Below are 20,380 nucleotides of genomic sequence, written 5' to 3'. Positions count from 1 at the left end.
GAGTGAGTGAGTGAGTGAGTGAGTGAGTGAGTGAGTGAGTGAGTGAGTGAGTGAGTGAGTGAGTGAGTGAGTGAGTGAGTGAGTGAGTGAGTTTAAGTCGGCTGGTCGGCCCCAGTCGCTCTTGAAGAAAACGATAGATGTTTGCAGACCAAAATATTTAAAGTATTTGTTCACTTAAGACAAATGTTTCCAAATGTGATTCTGCTAAGGTTCATGTACAAACACGATCCTACTGCTTGCTGTTTATTAGCGACTCCTTCATGCGTTTATTCTGTTTTTTATATACGTGTGCTATCACCTCCGACGACAGCCAAGATTTCCTAACTGTGAGTCGGCCTAGTTGGAGCAGATTCATTAAAAAAAAACTTGTGCGCAACAAACAGGGACGAAGAAAAGGAGCAAAACAAGGACGAGCGCTTTCCTCAGGAAACGGAAAGCGCTCGTCCTTGTGTAGCTCCTTTTCTTCGTCCCTGTTTGTTTGCGCACAAAAAAATTTCTTACCCCTATTTAATCAATCATGTAAGTGGAAATAGAGGTATCACTATAATTATTGAACAAGAACTACTACTCACTTTTAGACGAGCCCATGGCGCATTGCTCGCAATTAAGTCAGCTATGGTTGCTTCAAAGTATCCCGACCAGACAGACTCCTGAATATAGCTTTCACTTGCCTTGATAAACGTCTTCGCTCATACAACAAAAAAAAAAAAAAATACCTACGTAGTGACATCTGCGTAATGCGAAGATGTAACAGGAGTTGAGTCTCATCACATCCTCGAAAATTGTTGCAGTGACTGTCGTCTGCTTGTTCCGGGCGGTAAAACAAGCAAGAAATGAATACGTGAACCGTGAACGAGAAGCCTGGAGGATACTCTATAGCCTCAATTAAGGAAATACGTCGAGTGTCTTCAGCCCACACAGATCAGCTGCGTGTTGCTAGAACAGAAACAAAACGAGAACATTGGAGTGAAAAGCTAAAGAAAAGCATAATGAACTGGTTCACGTTCGTCGCCACTCAGAATAATTATGTAAGGCAATCGACTAGAGTGATATTAGCCGAAGAACATTACCATTATTGTTCACGTCGCAAATGAAATTTGGCTGTCTGCAAGCGCGCACTGCTTTCCATGTGTCGCACCATTGAACATCCTGCTTCGCTGCTAGTGATTGACAGCTAACGGCGATGACGCTGATGGACGAGGTCAGCGCTGTCACACAAATCGTGCTCTTCTCGTGCAAGCAGACTGGCAAGCCGAACGAAAAACGAAGGGACAGTACAGATGCCCGAGGGGAGCTTTGTACTAGGGCATCTATGCAGAGGAAATTGCAGACGTGCTCTCATGAACGCGTCGTCTGCTCGCTTCTCCCGTAACTTGTTGTGATTCGGCTGCCCCAAATACACACCGAACCCGATCGACGCTCTTCTTTGTCCACAAAAAAGACGCATCCTGCGATTACGCAAGGCACGTGTAACGGTACACGCGAGCGGTAGTACCGATACAATTCGCGCATACGGCAGCAGTGAACGGCCTAGCCGCGGGAGGCCAGCTGCAGAAGGTCGTTCTCCGCGCGCCGTCCGGAACCCAACGAACAGACGGCCGACGGCAAAGCAGCTTACGCACTCTACGTATAACAACGCGACCGTTGTTTCCGCGATGATGCACATAGGTATTTATGTTGCATCTACAAGGGGCCGGCAGCAGCCACGACAGCTGACGTACCGAGCCAAAGCCGTTGTATATAGCGCGCGGTGACAGCTGTGCTGTGTGGCCCGGCCGAACGAACAGGACGGGTCCTCCCCCCCCTATACCGGAAAGCCGGCCGTAAATAAGTGATGAGACTGCTGCAGGCCTGCGGGCGTTCCATTTGCGAATTAGGCGTACGTCAGTGAGGGATCCACCTCCACGCGATTCCGTGTGCACTTCTTCAGCCTACTCTCCCGCCCAACCCTCCTCCCCCTCCCCCCCCCCCCAACCCACACACACACGCACGCGCGTGCACGCATCGTATACTGATGTGCCCTGCTTGCTTCTTGTTCGCTTTCGCTACGCTCCGCTGCATGTATGCCACTATACTGGCGCTGCTCCTTCCAGGAATGCCACTTGGCCATCAGCTTTTTACCCTCGCACTCGAGCACGCCTTGGCTGGTTGCAGCGCCGAACACCTTGCGACGGCATGACGTTAAGTGCGAGCGCATCCCTACCGTGGTCGACGACAAAGAGCACAACGGTCGTCTGGTCGTCACCGTCCTACGCCAATCACGTTATCAGCGGCATGACGCGATCAACGTCGAGGAACGCTCGGAGGCACGGAATGCTCCCAGATACGCCGTGTGACAGAAATTGGGCGCAGTGCATTGCGATGGCTTTGTTTCCTTCGTGCATTCCATTAGATATACCGGCTGCCTCCAACGCTTAAGCGTATAAGCCTACGGCTTTCCTTGTTCTAACTGTTGTGCACTGCGACAGGGTCAGCTACTTCAGCGTGCGACTCACTGCGGATTGCAGCCGAAACAGTTTGGATGTTCTCATAATGCATTAATGCGGCTCTCCAGTTCTGCCATGCTTCGTGCGATGCGACTGGTGACGAATAACTTCCTGGTGCAGTGTTTGTCTTTTTTTTTCTTTTACATCTTCTTTTACCGTTCTGCAGTCGGGCACCAAAATTTAAGTTTTCTTACACCACACTGCAGTTTAACCCACGTCAAGGAAACGCGGAAGCTCAATGACTTTGTATCGGTATAATGCGAAGCGCATATGCGAGATACCAATGGAGAAGGAAACAAAATCAACTTCCATAGACATTCTAACAATGTCACGTTTTTGTGGTGGCACTGCTACTCCGTCCGCGCGGGTGCGCTGTCACGTTGTATTTTTCATATTTCGCGGGCTTTATTGATTTACCTGGAAAGGTGAGCAAACACGCGATGTGTACATCTTTCTGCGGAAACGCCATTTTGACGTGTTTTACGGTTCCCTACAGCCACCAAAGTTGACATCTCGACAATTAAAGCCACAATTATAAAGTTAGATTAATACTTTCAATTAAATAAATGATTGGTTTGAAAGCATAGCGCAAGAAAACTTGGATACAGACACATGGGAGGGAAGAGAACGAATTCTACTTCCAAGTGTTGGCTTCCATGAACACACCACCGATATATAAGCTCGTTCGAGCACGCATTCGTCACGCCAGATCTTCGCACGAAGATGCGAAGGCAGCACGTTGCATATCATCAAGAACTAGCGCGCGGAACTATTTGATGATAACTAAGCCTATCATTTAGCTTACCGTTTATACCCCGCTACAAAACGCTAATATTCTAACACTAATAAACTTCAGTTGGTATAACACTACATGAGGCTTCGCCAGTGGCGTAGCTAGGTCTTCTGGCACCCGGGGGGGCCCATGATTCTACTGGCACCCCCCCCCCCCCCCCGCCCTGGGTGTAGTCGAGGAAGACGAGGATATCGACAATTTCCGGATGTCTCCAGACGTATATGACACCCCCCCACTGGCCCCTTGCACCCAGGGCCCACGGCCCCCCGGCCCCCCCTGTTGCTACGCCACTGGGCTTCGCCTCTTTTTCTGTAATTTGCAGCGCTAAAAGAAACCATGCTTCAACTAAAGAAGGGACTTTAGCTTCAACGTCCCCGATCACATATGGCCCGGCAAAGTCAAGTGTTACCTCACTACAAGCATACTTCTTTTTCGGAAGTACTTTCGTTCTACGTACTTGCGCCAGAACGTCGTTCTGGAAAAGTGCTTGCGTTGCGCCTGACTCACGCTTCTTGGAGCTCTTTGACTTGCTGTAGTAAACCAGAACACATCATACACTCGCGTGGCATTCGCTCACACGTCATACCTGTGGAACGATCATAGACCAGTCCCGGACTTATACACATCGGTGGAGTCATCCAATTCAATTGGCCTGTTGCTACAACACATGTCGATGTATAAGGAATATATGTCGCGTCAGGGCGTCACGTGACAGCCGTTCGCTAGCTCAGTATCGTATTATCACGTAGAACGTTTGTGTTGCACACATTCAAGCTTTTCTTGAGCAACGATGTGCTGAGGTTCGCGTTTAACTCTAACTTTTTCGTTTGTTTCTTTTTTTTTTGTCATTTCAGTTAGCTTGCATAGACGGGCCAAGGATTTTCCTCACTCATGTGTGTTCCGTTTCTGTGTGTTTATTTCTGGCCAGCAAGTGCAATCCACCTTTTTTTGTTTTTTGTTCTCCTTGCAGCGTAATTTAGCGAAAGAAGCTCATAGATTCACAATTTGGCCAACCTGATGCATCGTGCCGGCTCTTCAAACTTGACAGAGTCGGCAGATTTTCGAAGCAACCGCGTTACCGACCCTTATCGTTTTTGTCTTTTATCTTTACTGTACACAGCTGTCATGCTGTTCGGTTTACGATGAGTAAGCGATACTGCCGCTCCCCAAGGTGCAAAGCCTAGCACAGCGCCAATCAGCTTAGAATACCGCTTCGCTTAAATGCGTGCACCACTGCACGATCCTATGTCGAGAGCAGGTGAGTACGCTTTCGCGTCGCTAAAAGGTCCTGCATTTCAAGCTCTCACGGGAGGCACCGCCTTTGCGAAGTTGCACCAGCCTTTGCAGACATTGAGACAGGGGCAGCGATATACTTACAGGCATACTACTACTACTACTACTACTACTACTACTACTACTACTACTACTACTACTACTACTACTACTACAACTACTACTACTACTACTACTACTACTACTACAGCTACTAATTCTAACAATAATCATAATAATAGCACAGCTATACTGCTGGTATACAGTATGTTGCATGCTACTACTGCTGCAACCACTACTATTACTTCCACTAAGGAAGATGATGGTGATATCACCCATACTGACTCTGCTAGTATAATGATGGCTATGATGATAGTACCTCCATTACTAGTATTAAGCTTCGTGTGGTGCAATCATTAACAATTGTGCCAAGACGCCTCTTTCTTGATTCAAGCGAAGCGCTCTCTAATACCACGTTGTAGCATCGCATCGTAAGTAGTTGTCATGGATTTTAATTAACAGGCGAAATCGCTAACGGGACACATATCGCCGCAACGCATCATCAGAATGGTTCAACTTACGCGCTCAATTGGGTGCGAGCACCTAAATGCACGCGTCATTTATAACTGAAACGCACCAGAAGGTCGGCTCGCCTGCATGCGCGTGCAACTCGAAATGAAATTGTTTTTCGGGCATTACAGTTTTCAATTTATTTTTAACCTTTCATTTCTAGTTTCGAGTCAATTTCGCTCACCTCATATATGCTCATCAAATATGAATACTATACAGCTTTTCCAAGAGCCCGCCTCCACTGCACGCAGATATTTTCCCTTGGCCTCAATTTGCGTAAGCTTACGTCAGAAATGCAGACGAATCTCCAGAAAGCGCGTCTGCAAATCGTGCGCGTTCTGCACCGCAGTCAGATCGGCGCATCCGCACTGCACAAAACTAAGGTGGCGGAAAACGCAAGCGCTCCTAAAGCGTTCCCCCCGCCGAGGCGCCCTCTCGTTGCGCGAAACGTAATTACTCTCACCTTCTCCCACGCGTTCACGCCGCGGTCCGGTTAATTTGATTTCGCATTCCCCGAGAAATATGACGCGCACGAGCCTTTGCTCTGTTCCTTCTTTCGCGGCCGATGAACTTAGCGCCTTAATTCGGCAGCGCTAAGGGAAAAAGAGAGAGCTCGCCGCGCGTCGGCAGCTTGGTGCGATAAATTCTAAATTCAACCGAGTAACATAGCTTAAGGATAATAATAAAAGAGAGATAAAGAGAAATGGTTGAATGATGGAGCCGCACGTCTGCAGAAGGAAGTGCGTTTATTCAGTGAATGGCCCAATACATCTTTCCCATTGTTCCCTTTCTTTCGTTCTATTAGTCGATACTGCGAGACGGCGGTTAAATGTGAGGATACCGCCAGAGCTATGCAAGCGGGTTAAAACAAAGCGAGAATTGTTCTACCAGTTCTTTGTTAAACCACAGGGTTCTCATAGAAGGGCCAGTGGAAACGTTATTGGAGGACTCCGACTGCATGCGGTGACAGCCGCCTTCGTGCAGTGCTTATGAAAGGAAAGCAAAAGACTGCTGGCGACGTACGCCACACCAAAAGAACAGCAGCATCTTCTCGTGACGTCACAAATTGTAACGGCGCACGGACGAGTCCACATTTGTCTATTAACTATTATGCAAATTAATTACGTTGCGTACTGAATCAGATTTCTTGCAGGTGAATGTGTAATATACGGTAATATCTATTCTTTTTTATTTTTTTTGGCACACCCCCTGACGAGCTCTACAACCTGATTTTAAAAAGCTGTAAATTCATGGTGCTAATTTTTGTTAACGCCACTAAATCTCTCGAGGTCTAAATTTATGCATTTTACTAATCGAACTTAATTCTTCAAACTTCCTACCTGTTAAACAATGCTGTCGTTGAACTTCGAGCTATCAGTACCTACCGGGTTCCGTTTCTGCAGTGATCCGACGTGGAAAAGCCACATCGACACCATCCTTGCATCTGCTAACCGTTGTCTTGGCCCCATCAAACGTAATCTGAAACACGCCACGACGCACACGAGGACATGAAATGTTATTGCATTTTGATCTTTATGTATGCATTTACTGTACTGCCCCCTTACACAATGCCCCAAGAGGGCTCTGTAAGGTACTTATAAATAAATAACTATTCGGCCAGGTCGTTCTGGTGGAGCTTGATATGTCGTAAAGCAGTAGGCTAAATACAAAAGTATTCGCATATACCGGGTGACAATTTTAAGTTTCACAGAATTCAAAGAAAGATGGTAGGCGACCCTAATCGTTGACTTGGGCGTCTTCTCAGTGGCACTCGCACCTAGGCGTTGGTGTTCTTTCGGTTAACTTCAGGCGAACGCAACGGACGGGCCGAACTCGGGGGCAACAGTTTTCCATTAATTAGCCGGCTAAGTATGATGCCACCTTCTTGTGTGTGACGTCATTACTTCGGCTTTCTACTTCCGGTTTCCAGGAATTTCGCCAAAGTCGTGCTCACGTGGCGAGTCTCCAAAGTTTGCGATTCTGTGCTTTGACGTGCGGTAATAAGTGATTTCTAATTAACCCTAATTATTACAGACACTTCAGTAACTCAACTTATAACTAAACTTACGCTCTGATATCATATCTATAAGGAAACCCACAAAGTTTGTACTGTACTATATTTATTTTTTATTTTTTGCTGAGTTATTTTGAATTTCCTCCCGGGTCGTCTTAGGAGGTGAACCGGAAGTGCTGCGCAAGAAACAAGTGCCACTCGATGCTCGTGTCACTAAAGATATCACCTGTCGCAGATGGTATAATTTCATCCCTTGAGCTGGAATATTCAATGAGGCGGACATTACTCGCTCGAGAAATATAACATATGCAGCTAACAGAAATTATCTAATGAACTTCTGCATTAGTTACGTTATGGCTAGGGCTCCGTGTTTTCGGATAAATCTGAAAAACACTCGGCGGTAAAATTGTTTACAATTCGGATTTATTTTTTAAACTCCGATTTTAACGGCCGATAAGACCCTGTTCCGTTCTTTTTCGAAAGCCATTCGATAAAGGGTATGCTCTAAGCGGTCATTAATACATCGGTCGGTTTGGCCGACATCAACTTGACCTCACGTCAACATTATCTCGTAGACCGCACCCATCGCACATTAACGAAGGGCTAACGCCAGGAGCGCCAGACGACACCTCGATATACGGTCCCCTGGCGACAGCCTGCTGGCGGAAAGCATGGCATGCTAACATGACTCATTTTTGTATAGCGCGTGAATTTTGGGCAAGCAAAATGGGAAGGAAACGAAAGCTTTCCAGCGACCACGTAAATGAGTTTGGCGATTTTGAAGAGTCAACGTCATCTGAAGGAGTCATTGTTTGCAAGTTTTGTCGTGCGACAGTTAGCATTGCCAATGGCAAGGGTGCCTTGAGAATTGCGGAGAAACTACAATCACAACGCCACGTCCAGCTGTGACGTCTTCCATCAGTGACAGCAACCTCGTAAAGTATGCTTTCGTCTATTATAAAAAGCTTTAAGGTTGTAATAAGCACAGACATAGGTATTCTGTATTCAAGTATTTGTGATTGTGTGTGTATGTGTTTGTGCATTCAAACCTTGCAGACAACTAAAATACGCTTCGTCCATTCTAATGTTTTCGTGTTCAGGTATCACTCTTTCTAAGATTTTGGAGTATTGAGAATAATGCAAAATTAAACTCCGGATTTCGGAGAATCGGGCATTTACGAGAAATAAACTCCGATAAAAGCAGAATTTCCGCCAAAAAATAAACTCCGAATTTCAAGAAATATAAACTACGAAAACTTGGAGCCCTAGTTATGGCGCATACCGTGTAGACTCGTCTAAGGGCCGCACCCGTGTGAAGGCTGCACTTCCAACTTGGCAGTCCAAAATTTTGAAGAAAAAAAAAAATTCCATAGGAGAAGCAATCACGTTCGGTGCCCCGATGTCACGCGCGCGCATATCAGGGCACTTTCACTTTTCGGCACTTTCACATTTTCGGCACTTTCACGTGCCGCTACTAGATGGCGAGAGCTGAGCGTTGACCTCTGATGCAATATGGTACATCCGGGGATCTTGGGTGTGCAATAGTCCGGTACCGGCCACGCCGGCACTATCTTGACCAAAAAGGGCCGCACCACTTCAAAATTGCGAAGTGCGGCCTTTACACGAGTCTACGCGGTACTGCAATTTACGAACGGTAGCCAGTGAGTTTGGCAGGCATATCCACTGAGAACGAATTTTTAGGATGACATAAGTTTTCAGATATTCATTGTCAAAGTGTGCGACGAAATATAGGGGCATTCCAGTTATTTTTGTGCTTCAACTCATAAAAGAGCGTTTTGTTTTAAAAAAATTGTGGAACGATGTGCTTTTTTACAGCGAGTTTGATGGCGCATATATAGAAACCCGTGCCATCCTCAAAATGCGTCCCTAGAGGATTTGCCTTGCAAACAAGCCGTTTACAACTCGTACATTGCAATATGTGGCCTAAAGTAACTAATTCGGAGATTAATTAGTGATTTTATCAATTAGTCGATTATGTGTTTCGATTTATTATGCAAGCAATATCCGCCTCTGAATTTTCCTGCTGAAGGAGTGGAATTATGATATCTGCCACAAGTGATGTTTACAAATTGTGTAAAACTTGATCACCCTGTATGTGCTCAATATATGGCAGAAGAGGCAGTAAAAGCCATGGTAATCACGACGATCCTCAGCTGTGGCGCGTATCGATTACAGGCTAAGATGGTAAACAGACAAAGCGCTGCACCACTGTGCCATTACTGTAATTAGGGCAACGTATTTTCTACACGACTAGCCATATAACGCAAGCTCAATAGATGCCCTCACGTTTATCTCATTTAGGGACAAGTAACCTTTTCCAAACACGCGCTTGATCGAATGCACTCATATGCAAAGAAACGATTCAGCGAATCAGAACGTGTGCAATATGCTTACAAGTGTCTGTACTGCTTTGATAGCTGAACAAACTCCACCACCACCCCCTAAATCTAATCCCTATATGAAAGATTATGAAGTCGTCTGCTGAACTTATTACAGACGTTTTCTAGATGCAGAGCGAAGACGTACGTTACGCACACTTCTTGCAAAGCTGTAGACGCTGAAGTTCGTTTTGGCTGCTTGCACTCGTCTACGAAATGTTCAGTGGGTATACGCTCCTGCAATATCTAGGCACAAACAGATTCGCACTTGAACGCACACGCAGAAAAGACTCGACTGACCCAAACGCTCGCGATATATGCCTGTCTCTCTGTGCGGCTTTGATAGCTGGGAACCTTTTGGTGCTCGAGTCAGTAACAGACGGACGCAAGCAGCCATCATGAATAATACAGACGACTACAGAAGCAATGCAATGAACATGAAGAGCGCGAATTAGCAGGCGACATATCGCGCAGACGACGATCACTGCAGACGACGTACGTCGCTTTCAGAAAGTGGTCGTCCACGCTCGAGCGGGCACGAGCTCGGAACACAATGGCGCGAGCCGTCGCCCCAGGCGTAATTACACGCACCGAGAGCTCTTCTCGCCACCATTCGCGCCATTGTGTCCGCCCTGCGAGTATTTCTTTATCGCGCTTTTTCAGGGGCGTGCGCGCTCGCGATTCCAAGCGTGCAGTTTGAAGAAAGAACCCGTTTTCAAAGCAACGCGGGCCGCAGTCGGTGCGTACGTCGTCTGCATAAAAGAAGCAGACGACTGGAAAACGTGAGCAGAACAGGTCGCGATGGTTCCAGCGTGCGTTGAAATCGTTTCTTTAGATTTTTTTTATGTTAGTGACATGTGAGAGGCTCAGGGAGATCTCGTGGTTCAGGTGCGGTCGTGCGCAAGAAGGCAGCCTTTCCGTACCCGTTGAGAACGTTTACTTACCTACTACAATACACGAAAGATGCCAAGGAAAACAAAAACTCGACTGGAAACGCGTTCACTATGGACCTCACAGTAACGTAAATCAATTGTTAACAGCAACAATCACCGATATTTACCAGCGCTTACCTGCCTATATAACTGTCCTGAAGACTGTTGTTTCCTTCCAAACATGATTAACCGCAAGATCAATCACCCTGGCAGGACGGCCACGCTTCACTGCTTTCTCGGACGATGAAAGTACATTTTAGCTTCTCACCTGGGGCCATAAATTATAACGACCCATTTCATTTCACTTTCTGTTCGCCCTTCGTCGAATGTCGCCGCTATCACCGCGGGATCGGCAACTGGGCCCGCTGCGTGATAAGAATCGAATATGAAATTGAGTGTGACGAAATGGGGCCCCTGATGCCGTATTTAAAACAATGCTTTTAAAATTTTCATTATTTGTGCCCTTCGCTTGCAAAAAGTTTATCACTGGTTGACCGCCATCGGCCACTATGTGGAACATGCATAATACGGTCCCTATCGCCCAGATCCTTTCTCCGGCAATGCTTCTCTCACGTCGAACCGAGTAAGATCGAAGACAGCACGCCACCGCGGACGACAGGTTCAATATTTCTTTATTATTATCAATAATGTCAGGAGAAAACGCGCACCGCAGGTGACAACAGCAACAATTAGAAAAATAAAACGACAGCATCACGAAACAACCGAAAAAAAAAAAATACGAAATGAGGACAGGTACGAGGGTACATCTTTTTTTTAACAATGTACAAGAAACCGCCGCACAATGCGCGGTGCCACAGTGTGAACAAGATTCGTGAAGCTACAGGCTACGTCGACTGAACTGACCTTAATATCGCGCGACAAGTGCCAAGCAAAAAACGGCCGTTTATTTTACATTACTTACACCACGCTCTCTTACGGCGCTCTTTAACCGCCTAAAAAAAAAAAAAAAGACAAGTGCTTCAGCATTCGCCCTCATATTTAAACATATTCTGGGTGTCCCTCGCCCAACGAAAATATGTGTCACTTTTATTAGAGTGTATTTCCCACTAAGAGGAAGCTTTAGCCCGGGCCCAACTGCGATGCCACCTATTCAAACAAATGTTAAACGCGGAAATGTTTTTCCGAGATAACCACTGGGCCGATTTTAACGAAAGCTTGTACTTTTGAGACAGAGAGAGAGAGCTAAATTCTAGCGACTGTAGGAAGCGGAATTTTTTATTTCAGGCCTGGATTTTTAAAAATAAACATTGACGAAAGTTGGCATGCGTGGTAAGCTTAAAAAATACATATATATAAGCTCGAATTGTACAACTTCGTAGCTGTGCACCAAAAACAGACATCGCCCTTCTGTAAACTGCGTCTGTTAGCTCATCTAAAGCGGACAAGTTTGATGTATAAATTTAAAGCTTACATGCATTTGTTACAATAGTTATAAGAATGTTGCAAAAGATTTATTCACAAATTGGCAATATATTTTACAGCGGTGCCTAGTATATCAATTGTGTCCGCTTCGTATATGCGGATTATTATGAAATGCAGATTTTATTTGTTTTCTTAGTGAGCTAGAGCTGCAAGTTTCGTTTCTTGTAAAATTTGCAATTCTTTAATATCTACAAAAATATAGAGAGCTTAAATTTAGAATACCGCAACCAACTGTCATTAGATAATAAACATCTTTCAAATGTAGCAAACCACACCAGTACCAACGAATTCAGTACTGTAGTTGCGGAAAAAAAAACGCGTTTTCCTTTCCTATGTATTCACATAGGATGCCCCCAAGTTAAACCTTTCACTTAATAATAAAACCTGCAGCACAGCGTTAAGATTTTATACACGCAGGGCGTCCCAACCAACTTAAGCCAAAGTTTAAATGCCCCAATTTAAACTAACGTTGAAAAAATATTCGGGCCGCGCCAAACGGTATGTTGTCGGCCATTCTATGGAGTAAATCGCACATTTTCTTGCATTCTTTTTTTTTCTGCATAATTAGACAAGTTTAATTATTCAACTCTGCAAGTTTTCCATCGCAGGCTCCCTAAAAAGCGATGCACTTCCAAGAGGCTACGTGAGCCCTACAGGGCTCTCGAGTGGACTCCTGGCGAAGTGTTCTGCGACGATCACTTCGGCGATACTATCGCATCCGCGTGACGTAGTGCCCAACCACCCAATCAGCTCATCCGATTGTGCTCAACCAGCCAGCCAATCAGCGCGCACCTGATGGCGATGCTATCGCCGACGCCACACTGTAGCCAAAGTGATCATCGCGGGCTTCGATGCTGGAACTCGGTACCGCTTAAATTAACGCTATAATCTTAACGAACAAGCTACACGTGAGGCGCCAAAACACGAGCCGTGCCTTGCGTGTTCGGGGAGCGTTCTGGCGATTGCACATGCAAATGATGGCCTGTCAGAGAAGCGCGAAAAATCACAGCTGTAAACATCAGCCTTGCCCAACGTACACCCGACACTTCCACCGTGCTGTCGGAGATAAGCGAAGCAAGATAACGCGTAGCCTTTTCACTATGCTGGCTTCACAACAATATGGGGGCCGCAATAGCGTCAGTGAATACCCGCTATTAAAATGAAGTATACTAAAGGATGACAGCAATCGTCATTATGCAACAGCACATGCTTCTTTTTCCCTTCCTTTTTGTGCAGCATGTGCGCAGGGGTACTCCGGCACGTGTGCGGATGTCATCACAGAATGGACAGTCAGACACCGCAGCGATTCTAGCAGGCAAATCACAAAGCAACATTGCGATACAACCCGAGATGCCTAAAAACAGTTTTTTTTCCCGACCTCATCATGACAATATCATCAGACCACCTCTGCTAGGTTGCCACAACCACGTTTGTGAAAGGAAGCACCGAGACGCCCGACAGCGGCAACGAAACCAGCATCTCGCTGGCAAACAGAATGCCCCGAAAATGTCGTTTGCAGTGATGTGGAGTCGCTAATAATGTCAGGTGGCTAAACAAACCCTCGTGGACTACTTGGCTAAAAGATTCTTTTACACGATCTCCTTCTTCTTCGAGCAGCACTGACGGCGTGAAAAAAAAAAAAAAAGAGAGAGAGAGAAGAATAAAAAGAAAAAAAAGTAAAAATTTGCGCAGAGAAGAGTGCGTGTATCAATGACCGCAGGGAATGGAAATTCTTAATGATTTGCCTCTCCTCTGAACTTCGTTTTTCAATTATCAACGGCCAACAGACAACGCTAAACTAAGCCACCAAATAACTCATTACCCTCCTGCCACTGCAAGGTTATAACCCTTCACCTCCTACAACCCTGGGAATGAATGGTGTTTGTGCAATAAAAGTGGCTGAATAACCGTAAGTTTCCAGCGCGTAATCCACCGCAATGTTAAGAGCACGTTTTGAACTCGAATGATGATACACAAGGACGCCTAGTTTTATGAACGACGAACAACCAGACAATGTGGCTTAAAGCTGTTTTTTTTTACACTACCGATCCCGCTTTCTCCTCCACTGACCTGCAAGAGTAACACTGAGCAGACGACAACAGCTAAACGCCACTCAAAGCACATCACAAAGCGGCAAACAAGGACAGCTAGTACAAGGAGACGTCCAATGAGGCAGGCCGCACTGAACAAATCAGAATGCTGACCTTGCGCGGCATAGACCACGCCACCCCCTCAGGCCTGCGTCCGGCAAACTATCAACTCTTTGTGGGAGTGGGAGAGCAAGGCCGGCTTGACCAGCAGGTTATGAACGTGTAGTTCCTTTTATATTTTTTTGTTTGTTTTACGATCCCCACCATTGATACTCCCTCCTCCTTAGGCTACTGAGCCATCCTTTTCATTAAAGTTAATTTTCTCTTTTTCTCTCTGCACAAGCTTCCCAAAGTGCAAACACAAAGAATCAAAGGTGCGACAAAAGTTTGCCTGGATAGGCATGGCTTGAAGTGAATAGTGGTCACTGACCAAGCCTGAAGAAGAACCGACATTTCAGAATGACCCATGACTTGCAATGCCAAAGGCACGCTTCACCCATCCAATCTCGAAGGCCATGCATTGCCAATGGACAGAGCGGAGGCCTGGGGCATGATATAGTAACAATCTGTTTACCTTGACTTTATACTCTATAATTTATCGAGAGCTGTTAGCAGCAGTTACTGCATCTGCAGTTACTGCACTGCAGTCTGCATGCATTTGACAGCGCTGAAAGATCTGAATTTTGAAGAAAATTAAAAGCAGCAAAACACAATAAATGAAAAAGGACATCCCCACCCTGTTAAACCTTGTCTTGTTCTTTAAGGACTGGCTGATATCAAACTAATATAGCTATTAAAGCCTCTGAATTAAAAAAAAAAATTGTTTCACATGTGGCATTACAAATCTGGACAGGCACTACACTACCCGCTGTGGGAGCGCTAAGGCAAAATTAAGTTTGTACGTATGTATGGTCACTGTTAAAGGGACACTAAAGGCAAATACTAAATCAAGCTATAGTGATAGATTAGTGCTCGAGAATCTCTAAGGCATCAATATTACTGCAAACAGGGCCTTAATAATTGAGGCAAATGCAGGACATGATTAGAGACTCCCCCGGGTCATTCAAGCATTTGCCTGATGACAAAAGCACTCCTCAGTTAAATTCTGTCACTAGTAGGCAACCACTCATTGCACAAAACATCCTTGCATTATATCTATAAGACGAAATAAAATGCAACTTGTCTAGTTCTATTTCATGTTTAGACCAATGAAATTACCCTTGACGACGACTCGGTCAGTAGAATGGTTTTGTTTTCGCTTGACTCAGCGCCGCTCATGCCTTAGCATTTCAGTAGTTTCCTGATTGCTGCGCTTGTTTTGCTGGCTCGCGACACTCGCACAAACTGCAAGTAGCAAAGAATTCAACTTCCATGTGATGCCGCGGGATGCCCGAATGGTCTACACAACATGACCAAACAACAGATGCAGCGGCAAATCCACCGTTCTGTCTTGGCTCAGTATCGCCGTCTGTCGGGTGCCGTTTTACTCACCGATGGCAGCAAAGGGTGGTGATGGCATTTGCAAAGTCACCACTCCACCGGTTGGATGGCGGGAGATTCGAAATGCGATAAAGCTATTCAGACCCTTAAGATGCACTTTGCTTAGCACGAAACAAACATTGTAAGCTTGCTGCAACGGTATTTAAAGAGTCCACGTCAACTTAGTATTTGCCTTTAGTGTCCCTTTAATGATCTGGCAACCGGCGCCCAGCACCTTAGCGTGCTACTTGCTAAATACATGCTTAGTCATGCCCAATGCGTTATTTTAAGAGCAGTGTCCCTTAAATTTGTAGCAGTCATGGAGCCCATCACTCTCTAAAAAGTTCCTTCAAGCACCATGTCCTGCCTGATTTACAGCACAGACAGAGTTGGAAAGCCCAAACATGCCAAGAGTTCCCACAACCTGCATTTAGTGCTCCAGTGACAAGCATGCTATACTTGAATTATATGCCCATATAATCTACTTCAGGCCCCAATGGGAAACTAACAAGAGAGCTTCAAGTGACTGAAGTGCATCAAAATTGTGACATTCACAGGTCACTTGCAGGAACAACTGTTTTTTATGCTAATGAAACTCAACACGTTTCATAGGAACCAAGCAATGCCAACAGTTCAATGCCACTGAAAGAACACAGCTCTTAAAAGGAAGTTCACAGCGTGGGGAAGCAGAGGTGTGTTACCTTAAGAATAATAGCAGCCCACAACTGGAATAACCACAACCAAAGAGATCACAGTCTGCTATGAAAATAACAGGAAAAAGAAGTGTTTGTCATGAACACTACATTGAAGGAAGAGAACAGGGTGCCAGACTAATAAAGAACAAGAGTCCAATGTTCTCTGTGCAGAATGACTTCAAAACATCCCTGTCAGTCTCGTGTTAAAGTCCACGCAATAATGACACTCAAGATGAGCCGACACGCACGTAACATGGCAAATCAGTTCTGCAGAATCCCACAATGTAGAGGAAGTATCACGAAAAGCAAACATTGTCGTCCACCTGAATGCAGTACGACGCTACAAAAGAAACCAATATGGATTTCTCATATACTTTGCAGCATAGGAAAAATTCATCCAAGTCCGCACCAGGACTAGGATGAATATTTCCTAAAATGTGAAGAATTCTTTATGAGAAACCCATGTGGGTTTCCTTTGTAGCTTCGTGCTACATTTGGATGGACGACAATTTTTTCCCTTTCATGCACATAATTGTGGATACTCCTTATGCACTAGCTCAGGTTGCAATTTTGTAAGAATGACACAAAAAACCAATGCCTTGGCAGTGTGATGATTTCCGCACACTTTCTGCTGCTCCATTGGAATGCAACGCAAACAGCCACCTTGGAAAGGCTCCGCAAACACAGGCGCAAAACCAAGCAAGACTTGAAAACTGCATTGCATGCTGTGGGTATGCGTTGCTAGCGTACAACCTTGTTCTACCAGAGTTGTAAAATGTCACTTATGAGCAAGTTATTAACAAAGGTTCAATATTCCATTCACCGGTCATCGCTGTTACCTTTCTGTGTTTTGGTTGTTGAAACTATGTGCCGGTTCACGTATGTAATGAGTGTCATGGCAGCGTGCCTGTGACGGCACAGCTTGTGAACAAAGATAGCAGATCGTCCACGATACATTTTAGGCTATAAGATTTCCAGGTTTATACAACTAAGAACGCGAACACTGGTAACAGAATGTTCATATCGCACCTCTTTCTCGTATAGTAAGCATCTTTGGAGTATTCTTTTAAGGTTCCACTATAACATAAGAATGACACCTCCCATCATACCTGTAGTTCATCAACAAAGGGAACCACAAGGACCTTGATGCATGCTCATCTATGACACATTCTTTCCCGAGAGCGGCACTAGTTAAAATACAGCCCTCATCTTGAAACCAACTAACCTACATTAAAAAGATTTTCTCGGTTGCACTGCTGTTTTCCCAACAATGCCAGGAACATTATATTAAAGCCATTTCGGCATAGCACATCAATGAACTCTAGCATGCCTTGTGAATGACAAAAATGCAAGAATGCCACTTATTAGAAGGAAAAAAATAAATAAAGAAGCTCACTTATGGACAAGTGTTTGTCACCTTGACCTTCTTCATAATGCCACTCTAGAATATGACGCCCTATTTTGTCAGCACCCTAAAACAACATCCAAGCTCACGTTCAAGACAAACCTTCCAACGTCTACATTTTAAGAAACGGCACTGCAGCCACTTCATGGCATGGAATTGTTGAATCTCCAATCACCCAAAGGCAACTATGCTCTTTTCATGACAAATCCGATTCTCAAGAAACATCACAGCATGCCTGCTGTCAGAAGTCTTAAATACAGGCTTGCTAGGCAGAACACCAAAAACATTTGAAAAAAACCAGACACACGACCATTACACGGTAGTCCCAGCAGTGATAAATGCCTTTGATCAAAGACGACATCATACATAAATCATGCCTTGCACTGAGGCAGCACTGCTTAGCTTGGTTTTAGGGTATCCATTGTGAACAAGATAGGATAAGATACATAGGATGATCCAAAAGTAACAGAAAATGTAATATTTTAATAATTTTTTGAAATATAGACTGTAGTAAGATTCTGTTTTAAAAAAAACAAACAAAAGGGACCCCCACTTTTTTTTTCATAAACAAGAGGTCATTTAGTTATGGTTACATTTGTCACCAACAGGTGGCGCTTCAGTTGTGTCACAACATCAGCTGGGCTGAAGCAGTGCCACCTCTCAAAAGCAAATGCAACTACTTATCATTTTTTGTAATAATTCCATGTGATTCTGTGCATTTCTGCAAACTCTGCATCCTCTTCTGGTCTATAGCTTCCAAATGATTAGATTAGTTTTATGTTACAGTTTTATCACCCTGTATTTACACTCTAACCAAGTCCACCAAACAATCTGGCTGCTTTTTTTAAGGGGAGACCCTGCTCTTTGGAGCTGAAAATTGGCCCAAACACCTTTGTGTGTCCCACTGCTTCAGATTGGTATAAAGCATTTATTCTTACTTGACTGGATCCCTGTATCATCCTTGATTGATCTAGCCTTTGCTATAATCATCATAAACATGTTGTGGAATGTTTTTCCTTGTTTTCCCTAAACCCCATTTCTGGTGGTGTCCCTATTTTGGAGTGATAATATTTCTGGTTCTACTTATCTTATCAGTATAATTATTTCTTTTGTCAGAAAGGTACACAAATAGAGAATATAGAAAAACATTATAACATACATTTTCAGAAAGTAATTTGTCCTGGGTTTTACTAGGGGCCCACACTTCAAAAAAACTGACATGCTGTAACTTTGGTTCAAATCAGTCTAGAGCATTCATTCTTGTACCACTGTATGCTCCGATTACTCAAGATCATTTTTATATGCTAATACAGATTAAACCATATATAGTTTAGTAAATAGCCCACCCCAAACAAGTTTTGAACTTCTTATATTTATAGAAACATATATTTACTATGCAAGAAAACTGAATGTATATCTTAAATTAGCACATGGAAATACATAAACTCCGCAACTTTGATTAAAATCTACTCGGGAAATAAAAGAAGAGTTCGCAGATGCAGGGTCTCCCCTTAACAAGGCTCACAGATGCATCAAGAAATTCACACCTCTTATGCAATTACATGGACATCTTTAGGACTCGAACATGCTTTGCAAATGAGTTTTGAAAAGTTAAGATGTTTAAACATACACCCATTGCCTTCCTAGCAATTGAAGATGTCAGTGTTTATGGTGTATAGATTACATGCACCTTCCTTTCCTTTGAGACCTAATAACGTTACGAAATGGATAAAACGAAAACTTCTGGCCGCAGCTGAGCTGAAACAAGGAAAAAAAAAATTTGATCTGCCAAAGTCGCAAGAGATACGGCTGCTACTGCAATGCACTTTCCTGTACAAAGTCCACGGTCCACACCCAAAAAACGTGGTGCTAACCTGTGCTCCAAAAGTGAGCGAAAGCATCAACAAAAGTAATTTCAAATGCCCAACACCACCAAAATTACTCCTGTCATGGAATAGTCGTAGTGCAGAGACTTCAAAAAATAAATCTGTCCACAAAATGCCATGCACGAAACTCTGCTAACCCAACAACACTGTGCTGGCCAGTGTCGCACATTTTGCTTTACACACTTTTTCTCCCTCCTCAACTTTACACGAACACATCTACAGTCGACCACATCGTCTTGTATACGAAAACGTCACCTCCCTCTCATGACCGACCTCCCCTGACTTCTATACCCCTATGTCTACAAGGCGAACAGGCTGTTCTCCGTTTTCTCGTCCCGCTCCACGCGATTCCGGGATGGTGGTGGTGCGGGTGGCATGGCGGGTCCGCCGATGGATGTCGCTGTTGCCGTTGTGGATCCCGCGGTCACAGGAGGAAGCCGTTCCGCCGCGGCTGCTCGTTCTGCTAGGAACCGGTCAAACTCTGAACAAGAAAACCACGGGAAAGACGATAGAAGGGAAGGTGAATACTACTGCTACTGGTACTAACAATAACAACAACTACAATTATAATAAAAAAAGCTGCTGCGCATTTAATCCATTCATGAGCCTGCTCAGGGTCATTTTTTCTACAAACCAGATTAATTCGCCATGATAGAGGAGCATGACAGAGGACCGAGAGAAGGAAAAGTAGTGATGACATGAGTGTGTGTGTCTCTCCTAGTACGCAACTGTAAATTATGTTAAAATATGCACAGAAAGAAAAGCTACTTCAAGTACTACATTCGTGCGGATTAGGCAATGTGCCTCTGTACCTACCGGCTTTCTTTATCTCTACACTGTTGAGTGGGCTATTCAACTTCTAACTGAACTTCACAGTTGCAGAAAATTGTTGAAGAACAGTTATGTCAGCAGCCTT

At 44.6% G+C, this 20,380-nt stretch overlaps 1 protein-coding gene across 1 annotated transcript in view; it reads right to left on the bottom strand.

Moving 5' to 3' along the window:
* Positions 1–15,683: 15,683 nt before the first annotated feature.
* Positions 15,684–20,380, bottom strand: part of LOC135900750 (target of Myb1 membrane trafficking protein) — a 39,486-nt gene continuing 34,789 nt past the window's right edge. Inside the window, exon 16 of the mRNA XM_065430297.2 lies at positions 15,684–19,945. Within this exon, the coding sequence (XP_065286369.1) occupies positions 19,764–19,945 (182 nt within the window). The 3' untranslated portion in view covers positions 15,684–19,763. The remainder of the gene's footprint in view (positions 19,946–20,380) is intronic.

This window comes from Dermacentor albipictus, chromosome 8 (genome assembly GCF_038994185.2).
Source record: "Dermacentor albipictus isolate Rhodes 1998 colony chromosome 8, USDA_Dalb.pri_finalv2, whole genome shotgun sequence".
In the NCBI taxonomy this organism is placed as follows: domain Eukaryota; kingdom Metazoa; phylum Arthropoda; class Arachnida; order Ixodida; family Ixodidae; genus Dermacentor; species Dermacentor albipictus.
Note: the sequence above shows the minus strand (reverse complement) of the source record. Positions and strands in the feature narration are given on the sequence as shown.